Genomic DNA, 16,750 nt, shown 5'->3' on the forward strand with positions numbered 1-16,750 from the left:
CCACAACTTCAACTTTCTGCCAATTCTAGTTTTTGACAACCAATAAGGAGTATTTTGAAATTTTGGTGGTGCACTTGTGCTATTAAGTTACCCTGATGTTCAAAGGGACTAGGCTTGTTCCAAAAACAGCAGACTAAAAGAATAAATCTTAGATTACTAAAGTTTAGCCACTATAAGGAAGGAAGAGAATCCTGCTTATAGGCAGGATTCCTGATCCACTATGATAAGTGCTCCAAGGGACACCTGAAAGATCCTGCATTGTGGATGGAGGTTTCTTACCATGGATGCTAAGAACAATGTTTAAATGATTCTTTAAATATTTGCTTTATTTTCTTGCCTCAGTAGTTGAAGTAGTACATGAACTATAAACAAAAGCTGGTCTCTTCAAGAAAAAGTTAAAAGCCTATAAGCAGGGCAGCGCCTGTGGCTCAGTCGGTAAGGCGCATGTACTGAGGGTGGCGGGTTCAAGCCTGGCCCCGGCCGAACTGAAACCAAAAAATGGCCGGGCGTTGTGGCGGGCACCTGTAGTCCCGGTTACTCGGGAGGCTGAGGCAGGAGAATAGCTTAAGCCCGGGAGTTGGAGGTTGCTGTGAGCTGTGTGATGCCACGGCACTCTACCGAGGGCCATGGAGTAAGACTCTGTCTCTACAAAAAAAAAAAAAAAAGCCTGTAAGCAAAACAACCACGTTAAGGGATGAGATCTTCACAACACCTTGGTATGACAGTTAAAAAAAAAAAGTTTAAAGGGCTACATTCAAAAGATCATGCAATAACAAGGGTTGGCAAGGTTATGTGGAGAATCTGGAACTCTAGTAAACTGCTTGTGGGAACATAAAATAAAGTAGCCACTTTGGAAAACAATTTGGCAGTTCCTCAAAACATTAAACACTGAGTTAGTATTTGACCCAGTGATTCTACTCCTAGGTATATAACCAAGAGTAAGTGAAAACATTATGTCCAAAAACTTGTACACAAATGTTCATAGCAGTATTATTCACAAGAGCCAAGGCAGAAAGAACCAAAATGTCTACCAAGTGATAAATGGATAAACAAAATCTGGTACCCCATACAAGGAAATTTTATAATACTTGGCAATAAAAAAGAACGAAGTACTAATACAGGGTACAACATAGATGAACTTTAGAAATGCTATAATATGGCTTACACCTGTAATCCTAACATTCTGATAGCCCAGGGCAGAAGGATCACTTGAACTCAGGAGTTCAAGACCAGCCTGAACAAGAGTGAGACATCATCTCTACTAAAAATAGAAAAATTAGCAGGAGGTTGTAGTGAGTGCCAGTAGTCCCAGCTACCCCAGAGGCTGAAGCAGGATGACTACTTAAATCTAGGAGTCTGCGGTTGCTGTGCACTAGGCTGAGGCCATGGCACTTTAGCTTGGGGACCAGAGTGAGACTGTCTCAAAAATAAACAAACCTATATTAAGTGAAAACCAGTCACAAAAGATTCCACTTTTATGAAATACTCAGAATAGAGAAATCTATAAAGACAGAAAGTAGATTAGTGGTTGCTTAGGGCTGGGTAGATGGAGATTGTAAGAGTCCAGGGTTTTTTTTTGAGATGATAATGTTTTCAAATTATAGTAGAACTGGGCGGCACCTGTGGCTCAGTGGGTAGGGCGCCGGTCCCATATACCAAGGGTGGCGGGTTCAAACCCGGTCCCGGCCAAACTGCAATAAAAAAATAGCCGGGCATTGTGGCGGGTGCCTGTGGTCCCAGCTACTCGGGAAGCTGAGGCAAGAGAATTGCCTAAGCCCAGGAGTTGGAGGTTGCTGTGAGCCATGTGATGCCATGGCTCTCTACCTTGGGCGATTAAGTGAGACTCTGTCTCCAAAAAAAAAAAAATTACAACAGAACCATAGTAAGGTGACAACCCAAGGAACTTTAACAAACTGGTCAACATACAGAGGTGGTCAACGTAGGGAGACGGTCGATCATGGAGGTTCTACTGTAATTTGGTGATAGCCAAACAATTCTATGAAACTACTAAAAGGCACTTTAAATGGGTAAATTGTATAATATGTAGCTTATATCTCCATAAAGCTATAACCACAAAAAATAAGTTTAAAGAGGTTTACCAAGGTCAGCAAGTCAAACAACATGACTCAGGACTAGTTTAAAAATCTTAGTTGAGTGGTGCCTGTGGCTCAGTGAGTATGCTGGCCCCATACACCAAGGGTGGTGGGTTCAAACCCATTGTGGTGGGCGCCTGTAGTCCCAGCTACTCAGGAGAATCACCTAAGCCCGAGAGCTGAAGGTTGCTGTCAGCTGTGACGCCGTAGCACTCTACCGAGGGCGATAAAATGAGACTCTATCTCCAAAAAAAAAAAAAAAAAAAATTTCTTAGTTCATACTTCAATTTAAACTGATCAGGGCTGGAAGCAGTGGCTCATGCCTGTAATCCTACCACTTGGGAGGCCAAGGAAGGAGGATTACTTGAGGCTGGGAGTTCAAGACCAGCCTCGGCAACACAAAGAGATCATGTCTTTCCAAAAAGTTTAAAAATTAGCTGAGCATAGTGGTGTATAGCTGCAGTTCCAAGATCACTTGAGCCCAGGAGTTTGGGGCTGCCCTAAGCTATGATAAAGCCACTATGCTCTATCCTGGATGAGAGAGCAAGACCCTGTCTCAAAACCAAAAAGTCTTTAAAAAGTATCAGAGTTCTCCATTAGTCTATGAGGTTCAAAGGTAGGATCCCATGTACCTTTTTTATATCCACTGTGTTTGATACATAACAGCATTCAAACATAAATAGAGGGGGGAAAATCCTGCACCAAAGAGCTATTCAACAATATGAAACAAGTTGGGCATGGTGGCTCACACCTGTAATCCTAACACTCTGGGAGTTCAAGGTGGGTGGATTGCAAGGAGCTCAGGAGATCAGCCTAAGCAAAGCAAGACCCTGTCTCTATGAAATAGAAAAATTAGCCAGGCATTGTGGCAGGTGCCTGTAGTCCCTGCTACCTGGACAGGCTGAGACAAGAGGATTGCTTGAGCCCACGAGTTTGAGGTTGCTATTGAGCTATGCCATGGCACTCAACCCTGGGGTGAATGAGTGAGACTCTGTCTCAAAAAAAAAAAGAAAAAGAAAAAGAAACAATTTCTATAGGGAATGACCAGACATTGTGAACCAAACATGGAAACTCGTGGACACCAAGGAGGACAAAAATTTTACTCTCTGCAAGATACATCTTAGGTGGTAACTGTTGAGATCATCATGCTATACCTTCCTCTCCTTTTCTAAAACATCATAACATTTTACTACCAAAATAGAGGTTGTTAACAATATTATAAGGGGGATATAAGAATAATGATAATGCAGCTTCCATTCAAATACAATTAATGTTGAGAAGCCCTGACATTTTGAGTTTATGCCCCGATTGTCTTTTCTTCTGGGCCTTGGTCATGTGACAAGGGATGATGTAACAAGAAACCTAGAATGTATATTTGTGATCCTGAAATGAAATTAAAGGCACAGGGACACAAGCATTATTTCTTATTATTCTGAAAACAGGAATCTTTAGCACTTACAAACGTGCTGCCTTCCATGACCAAAACATGATTCCAGTATGCTGCTATGAAGAGATTTATAAGAACTGTCAAAATAATTAGAATAGTCAAAAGAAAATGAGTGTTTCCTACAATATAAGAGAAACAAATTATAAAACAGATAACAGGAAAGAATAACCAGCATCATGAGAGCTCTAGAAGCTTAGAACTTAGAACATTTGACATGAGAGGATAATGCATCTGTGACAGTATGTGAAGAAAAGACTAAATATAACTTAATATGAATATTAAGTAAAACAGTCTACATGAAATGCTTAGCACAGAGCCAGGAATATAGTCAACACTGAATTAATGGTAGTTCTATTATTAAAGTGTGGAACAATGGAATAAACTACCTTACCGAGGTAGTTACTATTAGTGGAAGCAAAAGCAAAAACTTGTCAGTGGTACTGGGGATTAGAGTACTAGAGACATACAGCTAAGCTCTCCCAAAGACACAATTCTAGAATTCTATTCTAATACACCCAATCCTAAGATTCTAGAATCCTGCCCTAACATAGCTACACCTATATTGTCATAAATCACTATTTTAGAACCAAACCTGTTCATTCGTTTACAGTAAGGACTTCTTGGTCCTGCAGAAGATAATCTATATCTTGGTCTTGCAGGAGAGGCTGGACCACTATAAAATATGTTGCGCTTTCTCTGATGACGAGGTTCTAAAAAAAGAAACGTTTATGAAATATAAGTATGTATGAAGATAATTTTACTTTTCAACTAAATACAAAGGTACTTGTTTTCCATGAAAGTACTAGTAAATATCTACTATAGAATATTTTGCTGTTCATGTTTTAAATCATCTCTAAAAGGCTGCTGTTGAAAATATATATAAGACAGACACCAACCAACCAAAATATACACTGGCCATAAACAACCATTGTGATTGTATAGAGCATTACAGGCAACTAATAGGCCTGCATGTAAGTGCTTACAAGTATCAAAGTATAATGTTAACATAAATCACAAACTGACATAGTAAATTAAGTAGAAAGCTGGACAATCTAAAATAAAAATAGACATAAAATTTCAAAGATAAAACTAAAACATATCTTCTCCTGAGAAAAAAATATGTCTAGAACTCACTTTCCAATGGAGCCTGGTAGTAAACAGTAGCCTTTCTCTGTCTTAGATAATAACGTTTCTGATTATCTTCTTCTCCATCCTCTTCATCTTCATCATCATCGTCATCGTCATCATCATCATCTTCATCTTCACCATCATCTTCATCTTCTTGGTCTTCACCCTCTTCAGATGATTCTACAATTAAGAAATACTTCCAGAAGGATACTCAGGAAAATGTTAACAATTTTTAACATAGAAGAGTCAGGAGAGAAGAGATCCTCCCTTTTTAAAATTTATCTACTCCTAGATTAAACATAGAAAGAACTTGCAATTCTTTTGCATCATTAAACAAAGACTTTAAAACAAGGTAAAAAATTTATAGCATTCAAAACTAGAGGGAGGAGAAAAAGGAAATAGAGAAACAAGTTTGAGGGCTACTGTTAGCAAGTACCAAACTAAAGTTTATAGCATTCCTAAAAATTTCATTAGTACAGGCAATTATACTTAAGCTTCCAAGTTAATGTGATATGTTGACAAGTTTTAAAATCTCACTTAACTATTGTCTTTTAAACTTAAGTTGGACATTCTATCCAAACCTACTGGCTGTCATTGAGTCACAGGCCACTTAACACAATCTACTTATGATAGTAGTAAAACACCCTCTCCAAAGCATTTTAAATACATTTTAGAAAACTGGTTTTCACTTAAGAAAGTTCTTTTTTTGTGTGTGTGTGTGTGTTTTTTTTTTTGGCCGGGGCTGGGTTTGAACCTGCCACCTCTGGCATATGGGACTGGCACCCTACTCCTTGAGCCACAGGCGCCGCCCCACTTAAGAAAGTTCTAATAGATTTTGATAATAAGTCCTAAATGGAATACAAAACTTAGCTTTAATCATATTTTAACTAAAATAGATACACAATGTGCTGTCAATAGTAAACGTATATACATATAAGTAAACCAATGTTATTTACTTTAGAATTGTTGATTTGTCATTACTACTTTCCCAAAACAAAACATACCATCCTTTTAAGCCCTTCCCTGCCCCTACTTTTTTCTTTTAAATTATTACCAATCCTCTGCTCTCTCACAAACCATCATAAATATCACAACTTTTAAATAGACTATTTCCTGCTAAATAAAAAGTACTTAAACCCAGAAGACAGAACAAGAGAAAAGACTAACCCACACTGCCTTCTTGATTATCAGTTGTTTCTTCATCAGTTCTTTGAATACCTTTTTGTTTTCCTCTTGTGTACATATTAAGATTGCCCTAAAAAGTTTAAATAAAAGTCATTAACATTTAATATCTATTTATTAAAAAATTCAGTAGGATCCTCCAATTTTGCTTAAAATGGGATTTAAGCTATAAACTCATATAATTCTAGCAGTAACTAATAACTAATCAAACAAATAATGGACAAAGTAATGAATAATTTAACCAAAAATGGATTAAGTGCTATAGAAAAAGATTACTCTGAAGATTATTAAATTATTCTCTTAATGGAAAAATATATTTACTTTTTCTGTTTCATTAAACACTCCCAAGTCTTCAAGTTCTCTCATTCGCTGTCTACGCATTTTCTTCATGTCATCCATTTTCTGAAGTACAGCTTCAGCAGTGCTTTAAAAAAATATATAAACTAAAATTGTAAAAGAGCAGATTTTCTTGTATTGGGATCTCTTAGTGCTAGAGCTTTAAATATTTCTGTAAGAAGCATTTACTTGTATAAAAATATTTAAAATTTTATTTCTAAGAATTTAAAAATATAAAATTATTACAAACACCTCTAACAATAATTCAGCTGTATGTTTTACATATATTGAATGCATTACATATTCAGGCTGGTCGAAATTCATGATCCCTCACCAACAAGTTTCTGACAGATAAATTATCTTGATCTAAGGCACTTTTACTTACTTTGTTATAAGTTTGTCAAACAGCACAGACTGGTTCACAGTGTTATAACGACTTCTGATCCTACAACTGCGACGCACTTCAACATCACCATTTTCTTCATGTAAATGGTCTGTAGTTTGAACAATGTTTCCAGTTCTCAATGACTGAGTAATTGGAATCACTTTGTCTTCACAGGTACATACATAAAAATAAAAAGATTTGAAATAATAGTGTTTATGAAACAATTCTAAAATAAACAACTGAAAAGTTACAGTTTCATGTAACACAATTATGTTACCTTTCTTAAAAGGTACCTTCTTTAAGTTATCTTAAACTTACATTTTTTAAAAACATTAGAAAACAAAAACATTATGACATATACCTACCATATGATCCAGCTCTTCCACTCCCAACAGAAAAGATATGCGATAAAAACACTTATACACAAATGTTCAAAGCAGCTTTATGATAGCCCCCAACTAAAAACAACCCAAATCCATCAAAAGATGGAGAAACAAACTGTGGGATATGCATATAATAGAATACTACTTAGTAACAAAAAGCAGTAACATAAATGATGCTCAAAATAATTACGCTAAGTAAAAAGAAGCTACACCAAAAAGAATGCGTATTGTAGGATTCCATTTATATAAACTACAGATAATATAAACAAATTTATGGTGACAGAAAACAGATTCCAAAATAAAGGGGCACGGCTGTGTTCTAATGAAACTACTGTATCAGGAGTCTGTAGGAGTGTGGGGGTGAGTGGGACAGCAAGGAGAAGGAGCTGGAAGGGCCAGGAAAGATTACATAAAGGAATATGAGAAAACTTTTGAGGGCAATCATCTCACAGCATACACTTATTTCAAAACATAACAAATTCTACACTTTAAATATGCACAGTTTATTCTATGTACCTCAATAAACATGTAAACAAAGTATTAGTTACATGTTTTAAAAATCTGAAATCCTCATTACATACCTTCTTTGCACTCTTCTTTTTTGTTACCAGCCTGTTGTCTGGCCAACTGCCTATATGAAAAAAATACATTAAATAACTTTTTAAAAATTGGATGTAACAATTACTCTCACCTTTTGGCTGAGATCAAGGCTAAAATTGATGTAACTTTATTGGATTCAAACCCACCAGCTCAGGTGTATGTGGCTGGTGCCTTAGCCGCTTAAGCCATAGGCGCCGAGCCTGATGTAACTTTAAAACTTGTAGTTCATAATAGTATGAACTATGAAAGAAAAAGTTAAATCAGCCTGGAGAGTAAATTCTCAAGATACCCCCAAAAAGCTTGAGAATATCTATGCTTATATAAGTTAGTTAAATAAAAAGTCTAAGAACTCTGTTTTGTAGTTCAATGATACATGCACTAACTCTCAAACAGAATTAATCAAATCAAAGTATCTTATTTGAAGGAAGAAATTAAATCCTTAGCCTAAGTATTTAAGTATAGTTGAACTAAGTAAGCACTGAACAAAAACAAGACAAATGTTCCCCCACAAGGATATAGTGGTCCCATATCTGTGAGGAATTTGTAACTATTTATAACATAATCAGGTCTAATGCCCCTTAGTGATAAGTTAACTGCTTTTTAAGAATATTTTTGGCTATGGGCGGCACCTGTGGCTCAGTCGGTAAGGCGCCGGCCCCATATACCGAGGGTGGCGGGTTCAAACCCGGCCCCGGCCAAACTGCAACCAAAAAATAGCCGGGTGTTGTGGCGGGCGCCTGTGGTCCCAGCTACTTGGGAGGCTGAGGCAAGAGAATTGCTTAAGCCCAGGAGTTGGAGGTTGCTGTGAGCTGTGTGAGGCCACGGCACTCTACCGAGGGCTATAAAGTGAGACTCTGTCTCTACAAAAAAAAAAAAAAAAGAATATTTTTGGCTATAATCTTTACATGACATGCATTATTATTATTATTCACATGTAACAAAATCCCATTTATGAATCAGATATCCCACTTACAAACTACAATACAGAATCTGAATCGGAAAGAACATTTTCCAAGCCTTAAAATAAAGTACCCCCCTCATCTTTTTTCCAAAAAATCCACTGAGCAAACAAAACAGTATGTTTCATTAATTTATTTTTAGTGACTCAGTTTTCCATATTTGGACAGGCTGTTATCTGTTAATCAGCTATGTATCAAACTACTTGCAAGTGGCCTGGTTTATATGTGGAATTTCAAATAAAACCATTTTATTCAGAAGAGGTTAACTCACACAGTCTCATAACAAAGTCAGTCATCATTAATTTACTATCTCTTTTGGAACATAAGTATGAACCAAGAAAATAAAAACCTTTGAGCAGTCCATCTACAGGTCAAGCTTAATTCATTCATAGGCTCACAGACATTTCTCATGAAGAAGCTCCTCCCTCCATACCATGTAGATCTATACATTTCATAAACGAGGCCCTCTTAGATGCCAGGTTCACAATAATTAAAGTAGTATTTTTCTTTTTATGTATTTATTTTGGGGGAACAGAGTTTTACTCTGTTGCCCCCCTGCTCCCACTCCCCCTGTAGAGTGCCAGGGCATCATAGCTCATAGCAGCCTCAAACTCTGGGCTCAAGCAATGCTCTTGCCTCAGCCTCCTGAGTAGCTGGGACTATAGGCGCCTGCCAAAATTCCCAGCTAACTTTTCTATTTTTTAGTAAAAAGGGGTTCTCATCTCACTCTTGCTCAGTCTGGTTACAAATTCCTGAACTCATTCACCCACCTCAGCCTCCCAGAGTGCAGGCGTGAGCCACTGTACCTGACCTAAAGCAGTATTTCCTTTCCTTTTTTTTGGTCTACAGAAGGGAAGCACTTTTATCCTTGGTAAACTTTTTCCTTAAATTGTTAGATAGTAAACATTTTAGGCTTGTGAGCCACACAATCTCTGTCACAACTATCTGACATAGTAAGGGGGAAAGCAGCTATACGAAGACAAAATAAATGGGTGTGGCTGTGTTCCAATGAAGTTATTTACAAAGACAGGCAGCTGGACTTTGTCAACCTGTAAATCTGAGGAAAGCTAAGGATATTTTCTCCCTTGAACTCTGCATAAACTTTACAGATGTTTAAACATAACTTCAGAGGTTTCGTGCACCCCCTGAAGTAGACCCATAATCACTGGACACTAGTTAAGAATGACAAAATCCATGAAGCATACCTACAGACCATGCTCTTATGGCAAGTTACTAAAATCTTTCTGTATTTTTCTAAATATCTTGGATCCTCTGATCTTTGAGCCCCAAACAGACTGAAAACAAAGATAAAACAGAATAGGAAAGAAGTAAAGGGATTACTACACTCAGGCATATGGACAATGAAAAGGTTAGGAAACCGGAGAAGTACATAAGGCAGAACTCAAAACTACTGTAGCTATTTTATAGAAGCCCTATACAAACAGATCCTGATGTTACCACTATGTAAAATAATAAACAGCATTTTTAACGATTTGAATGCAGGGAGATGATTTTTATATTGGAACTCTTCTCCATAGAAGACATGAAAATGGCCAATAATTACATAAAACAAAACTCAACAATATTAGTCACCAGGGAAAGGCAAATCAAGAACCAAATGAGATAACATCCAAAAATGGGCCTCGGCGCCTGTAGCACAGTGGTTACAGCACCAGCCACATACACGGAGGCTGGTGGGTTTGAACCTGGCCCCGGCCAGCTAAAACAACAGTAACAACTGCAACAAAAAATAGCTGAATGTTGTGGTGGGCACCTGTTGTCCCAGGTACTTGGGAGGCTGAGGCAAGAGAATTGCTTAAGCCCAAGAATTGGAAGTTGCTATGAGCTGTGCCGTCATAGCACTCTACTGAGGGCGACATAGTGAGACTCTGTCTCAAAAAAAAATAAAAATAAAAACAAAATAAATAAATAAAAAATAAAAACCTAAAATGGCTACCACCAAAAATATTATAACAAATGTTGGTGAGGAATTAGAATCTTGAATCCCCATACATTTCTGGTGAGAATGTAAAATGGTATAGCCTCTTTGTAAAACAGTTTGGCAGGTCCTCAAAAACCGAGTGCTAGTATTTGATTCAACAATTCCACTTGTAAATGCCCAAAAGAATTGTGTCCACATAAAAAGTTGCACATATACATTCTCATATCATTATTTGTAATAGCCAAAAAGTGGAAATAATTCAGATGATGAATAAACAAAACATGGTATATCTATACTATGGAATCTTATTCAACAATAAAAAGAACTAAGTACTAATAGATATCACAATATAAACGAACCTTACAAACATTACACTAAGTGAAAGATACAAAAAGCTATACAGAAGCCTGATACAAAAGATATATACTGTATGATTACAGTTGTATGATATATCTAGAAGAGTCAAATCCATGCAGGCAAAAAGATTAGTGCTTCCCAAGGAGAAAACAGGGAGAATTTCTGGGGGGATTGATAAAACTGTTCTGAAAGATAGTAGTGATGGTTGTGCTAAATAAAGCTACTGAACTGCATGCTTTAAAATTATTAATTTTATGGCATATGAATTATATCTCAATGAAGCTGTTATTAAGAAAAAAATAATTAAGGGTGGCCCCTGTGGCTCAACAGAGTAGGGCGCCGGCCCCATATGCCGGAGGTGGCAGGTTCAAACCCAGCCCCGGCCAAAAAAAAAAACTGCAAAATAATTAAAAACATAAAAATTACAGTGGCTCACACCTGTAATCCTAGTGCTCTGGGAGGCCAGGGCAGGTGGCGTGCCTGAGCTCACAGGTTCAAGACCAGCTTGAGCAAGAGTGAGACCTCGCCTCTTAAAAATTAGCCAGGTGTTGTGGCAGGCACCTATAGTCCCAGCTACTCGGGAGGCTGAGGCAAGAGAATCGCTTAAACCCAAGAATTTGAGGTTGCTGTGAGCTATGATGCTATAGCACTCTGCCAAGGGTGACAAGTGAGACTCTGTCTCAAAAATAAATAAATAAATAAATATTAAATATACTTTAGGAGGAATCTAGTTAAAAATATCAAATCATTCATCTTTAACTCCAGATCAAAAAGCATCTATTTTAATACACTCCCTTAACACCTTTCTACTACAAAGCCCAGGACAATGTTTCACAAACTTGAATAACATACAGATCCTTTTAAAGTTAAAAACTTTATCTGTCAAGTGTAGAACATCAATGTCTTAACACAATAATCAAGTAAATGAGGTGAAAGCTATATTGATTGGTTTGATGTAAGCATGTCAGATTGTATAAAAAAATCAACACATTGTAGCCCACATATGCGTAAATGTATTCATAATCTATGTGTGTATGACTTAATAAAAATAAAAAAAAAAGTTAAAAACTTTGAGGCTTTCCAATATTAAATTTTTTGTATGACTATGTAAAGCCGAATTAGATGTAAGTTCATTTGTAAGTTTTATACAAATACAGCAAAACTATTATATGAAACCAACAAAAAATATTAACATTAGGTTGTACTAAAAGGAAATAGCCATTTGTCATATGATTGTGGTATTGATTGCTATCAGTTTCTCTTGAGTTTGACATATTATATACTATGTTTCTTACATACTGTTATATACTATGACGACTTAACTCGTCCCCCATTTCATATTACATCATGTGGCCTTCTTTGGAAGTGTGTGCATCACTTATGTATTAAGTTCAGACCCTATTCTTATCTCAGTAACCTGAGATAACTAGAGCACTACTACTTGGTGCCAAATCAACTGTAAATACAAACGTACAGCCTGAAATTTTATTGCAATTCTGTGTTAGGTAGGGATTTACATAACTCAGAATGTTTATTTTTTCAGATCATGAAAGATAACTTAAAAATTCTCACAGAGAATTCATAGATCGCTCCCTCACCCTCCCAAGAATAAAATTGAAGACTTTGTATTTCAGAAACACTGGGCTAGCTTATATCACATTTCTCTACTCTAAAAGTTCTAAGTTTCCCTCCACTTTAACGTCTCTGAAGTTGGAATGTGTCTTACAATTGATAGCATGTCTTGGTTTTAATGTTTTTTTAGTGTCTCATAAAACAATACTGTGTGTTTTAATTACTGACATTGTAGATTCCATGAAATACAGCAGTAAACACTCCCTAAATAATGGAAATAAGATGCAAAAGTTGAAATATATAAAAGACTGATTAACTGAAAAAAAATTTTAAATCTCAGAAACTTAAAAGAGCATAACTTCACTTATCTAGAAAGTATGCTATACAAAGTAAAAATCAAAATTCTATCTAAGAGTAGGAAGGTTCTTTTTTTTTTTTTTTTTGTAGAGACAGAGTCTCACTTTATGGCCCTTGGTAGAGTGCCATGGCCTCACACAGCTCACAGCAACCTCCAACTCCTGGGCTTAAGCGATTCTCTTGCCTCAGCCTCCCGAGTAGCTGGGACTACAGGCGCCCGCCACAACGCCCAGCTATGAGTAGGAAGGTTCTATGCACTATAAATAATAATGTATTTATGAGAATTATTGCAAAACAAATTATTTCATCAAACAAATTTTACTCTAATTGAGGCTTTGCTCAATTTATGTTAGGCCAACGAAAGTGGGAAAATCGAGAGTTTTGAGCTAAGTGAACTTAAATTTAAATATGCCCTGAATCAAAGTTCCATGAGATTAGTTAGCCAAACTACCTAATCCACTGAAGTTGATTCCTTCAGTAGTAAAATGGAATTCAAGACACCTACTTCAGGATCTTGAGAAAAATAATTTAAATATGTATGCATCTAGTTCCATTAGACTAAAAAGAAAACAAACAAAAAAGTACATGTTCTGTCTCCTTTGTGAAGACTGCTTTTGAAACACAATACACTTAAAATCAATGAAAAACTTTACCAGGAAGCAATAAGAACTACTGGACAGTGCCTGTGGCTCAGTGGGTAGGGCACCGGCCCCATATACCAAAGGTGGCAGGTTTGAACCCAGCCCCAGCCCTGGCCAGCTAAAACAGCTTTAGCAACTGCAACAAAAAATAGCTGGGTGTAGTGGCGGGCGCCTATATTCCCAACTACTCAGGAGGCTGAGGCAAGAGAATCACTTAAGCCCAAAAGTTGGAGGTTGCTGTGAGCTGTGACGCCACAGCACTCTACTGAGGGCAACAGAGAGAGACTGTCTCAAAAAAAAAAAAAAAAAAAGAAAAAAAGAAAAGAAAGATAGGGAGAACTGTTTTGGGCGGGGTGTGGTGGTGGCTCATACCTGTAATCCCAGCATTCTAAGAGGCTAAGGCTGGTGGACTGCTTGAGCTCAAACAGCTCAAGACCATACTGAGCAAGAGAAAGACCCTGTCTCTACCAGAAAAAAAATAGCCAGACATTATGGCAGGTGCCTGTAGTCAGAGCTACTCTGGAGGCTGAGCAAGAGGATCCACTGAGCCCAAGAGTTTGAGATTGCTGTGAGCAATCCACCCAGGGCAACAGAGTAAGACTCTAACTTAAAAAAAAAAAACAAGCTAAAAACAAAACAAAACTACTGTTTTGAACAAAGGCTTTATGTAGACTTTGAAGCAGAATCACGTTATCAAAGCTAGTTACAGTCACAAAGTCTCTTTAGATATTCAAGTACTTAAAGAGAACCTATTTTGCATCAACCAACATTATCAGTTGTACTCAGATACAGCACAAATGTTATTTTTCAAAAAGAAAATAAAAACAAACCCGAATGTATACAAAATCATTTTTCATTTAATATTTATTTATAGTAATTTCACTTCAAATAAATTACATTTTACAACCCTGGAATCTTGGTAACCAGTCAAAAATATACTTTAAAAATTAAATGCAAATCCTAAATTACTGCTTCAAAACTCTTCTGCATTATTAAGGTCACAGAAGGTATAATCTTCCTGCCAAATTGGTATTTAAAAACAAATCAAAGCAAACCAACTTCTTTTGCATTAGTGGTCAAGCATCTTGTATTACCTTGTAAAATGCCTGCCATTAGCATGATTCTCTGTTATTCCCATATTCTTATCAAAACTAGAATCTGCAGAATTCTGTGCATTTTTTCTCAAAGACCTTAAAGAACGTGTCCGGTGGTAGGTTTCAACTTCCTTAACTGAAGAACCAACCTTTAAGAAAAATTAAGAAAGACATCTAAGTTTCTAAGATTTTTTATTAAAATGTCCAATTTAAACTCCTCCTCAGAGTTTTTCTGATTTTAAGTTAGTAACAATTGCTTTTTGTTCAGAATCATTTTGCATCTCCCCCCTAAAAAAGTTAATATCTAAAATAATCATTTCATGACAAATAACATCAACGTTTATAAAATATCTAGTATAAGATTTACTGATAGTTTTTACACATGTAGTGTTACACAAGCAGTTCATAATTATTTCGTAACAAGCAGCCTAGGGAACAAAGTTCTCCAACACTGATAAAAGATTATAACAATTCATAATAGCAGGTACACATTTAAGATTAGAAAAATTACAAACACCTAAGAAAAATACAGACACAACAAAACACAGTCATCTAAGTCCTGGCAGTAACCTTAAAATAACTGGACTATTAAATTGTAATTCTGCCTATAATCCCAGCTACTCAGGAGGCGGAAATAGGAAGATTGCTTGAGTTTAGGAGTTCAAGACCAGCCTGCGCAACAAAAATTTTGGCTTGGACAACAAAAAGTTGTTATTACTATATTACTATATACTACATTTTGTTGTTTGACCCAGATAATACAACTAAGTTTGAAAACTGTTGAGGTATGTTAATCCATTGTAAGAGCCATACAGCTCTATGTAACTTTATTTTAGTATAATAGACTAGAGGGTCTCTTAGTAGGCTGCTTTATGAGCTACAGAGGTTCTGTCATCAAGTATTCAGAAGTTCACACAATGTTCTAAGATCGTATAAAAGGTATTTTTAGATTAGAAATACTTAACTTTATAATTTTATGACATACAACTCTGAAAATTGACAATTTTTGAAAAATAGACAGTGTTTTAAAGAAAAATAAAATGGCCAGATGCAGTAGCTCATGCCTATAGTCCTAGCACTCTGGGAGAGTGAGGAAGAAGGATCCCTTGAATTCAGGAGTTAGAGACCGGGCTGAGCAAGAGCATCACCCTGTCTGAACTACAAATAGAAAAAAATCACTGGGCAATGTGGTGGATGCCTACAGTCCCAGCTACTCAGGAGGTCAGGCAGAAAGATTGCTTGAACCCAGGAATTTGAGCTTGCTGTGATGTAGGCTGAGACCATGGGGAAACAGAGTGAGACAGAAAGACAGACAGACAAAAAGAAAAGAAAGGGTGGCACCTGTGGCTCAGTGGGTGGGACGCTGGCCCCATACAGCAAGGGTGGCATGTTCAAACACAGCCCCCGCCAAACTGCAACAAAAAATAGCCGGGCATTGTGGTGGACACCTGTAGTCCCAGCTACTCAGGAGGCTGAGGCAAGAGAATCGCCTAAGCCCAAGAGTTGGAGGTTGTTGTGAGCTGTGACGCCAGGGCACTCTACCAAAGGCGATGAAGTGAGACTGCCTTAAAACAAACAAACAAACAAACAAAAAAAGGCTGGGGCATGGTGGCTCACGCTTGTAGTCCCAGCACTGTGGGAGGCCGAGGCTGGTGGATTTCCTGAGCTCAGAAGTTTGAGATGAGTATGAGCAGGAGTGAGACAGAGACAAACCCTGTCTCCACCAAAAAAAAAAAAAAATCTGGGCGTTGTGATGGGCACCTATATTCCCAGCTACTTGGGAGCAAAGGGCAAGAGAATCGCTAAAGGAAAAACAGAAAAAAAAAAAAAAAAAAAAGAACGAAAAGAAAAGAAAAGAAAAGAGCCAAGCACAGTGGCTCATGGCCTATAACCCTGGCATTCTGGGAAGCTGAAGAGGGCAGATTGTTTGAGCTCAGGAGTTTCAGAGCAGCCCCAGAGCAAGACCCCATCTCTAAAAATAGCTGGGTATTGTGGCAGGCACCTATAGTCCCAGCTACCTGGGAGGCTGAAGAAAGAGGCTGTCTTGAGCCCAAGAGTTTGAGGTTGCAGTGAGCTATGATGCCATAGCACTCTAACTGAGAGTGACAAAGTGAGACTCTGTCTCAAAAAAAGAAAAAAGAAAAAAAAGGGAACGAAAATAAAGCATCTGAATCCTCACATCCTCCTTCCTAGTCTGTTTTTACTTTGTCTTTGACTTTAGTTTTATCGGGACATTTAGTTTTGTTTGGGGCACAACATTTTATTGGTTCACAA

The 16,750-nt window shown here is 37.3% G+C and overlaps 1 protein-coding gene across 6 annotated transcripts in view; it reads right to left on the reverse strand.

Annotated features, from left to right (window-relative positions):
- The window catches only part of ATAD2 (ATPase family AAA domain containing 2), an 81,932-nt gene that overhangs the window by 42,353 nt on the left and 22,829 nt on the right, over window positions 1-16,750 (reverse strand). For 5 of the 6 annotated variants that reach the window (XM_053559373.1, XM_053559371.1, XM_053559370.1 and 2 more), the window contains exons 2-8: window positions 14,477-14,625; window positions 7,536-7,585; window positions 6,572-6,737; window positions 6,172-6,274; window positions 5,836-5,923; window positions 4,675-4,848; window positions 4,133-4,250 (exon numbers count right to left, since the gene is read on the reverse strand). In XM_053559373.1, the coding sequence (XP_053415348.1) occupies window positions 4,133-4,250; window positions 4,675-4,848; window positions 5,836-5,923; window positions 6,172-6,274; window positions 6,572-6,737; window positions 7,536-7,585; window positions 14,477-14,520 (743 nt within the window). In that variant the 5' untranslated portion in view covers window positions 14,521-14,625. Of the gene's footprint in view, window positions 1-4,132; window positions 4,251-4,674; window positions 4,849-5,835; window positions 5,924-6,171; window positions 6,275-6,571; window positions 6,738-7,535; window positions 7,586-14,476; window positions 14,834-16,750 lie in introns of those variants that run through there. The other variant, XM_053559372.1, reaches the window with a different exon arrangement.

Source organism: Nycticebus coucang, chromosome 13 (genome assembly GCF_027406575.1).
Source record: "Nycticebus coucang isolate mNycCou1 chromosome 13, mNycCou1.pri, whole genome shotgun sequence".
Classification (NCBI taxonomy): Eukaryota; Metazoa; Chordata; class Mammalia; order Primates; family Lorisidae; genus Nycticebus; species Nycticebus coucang.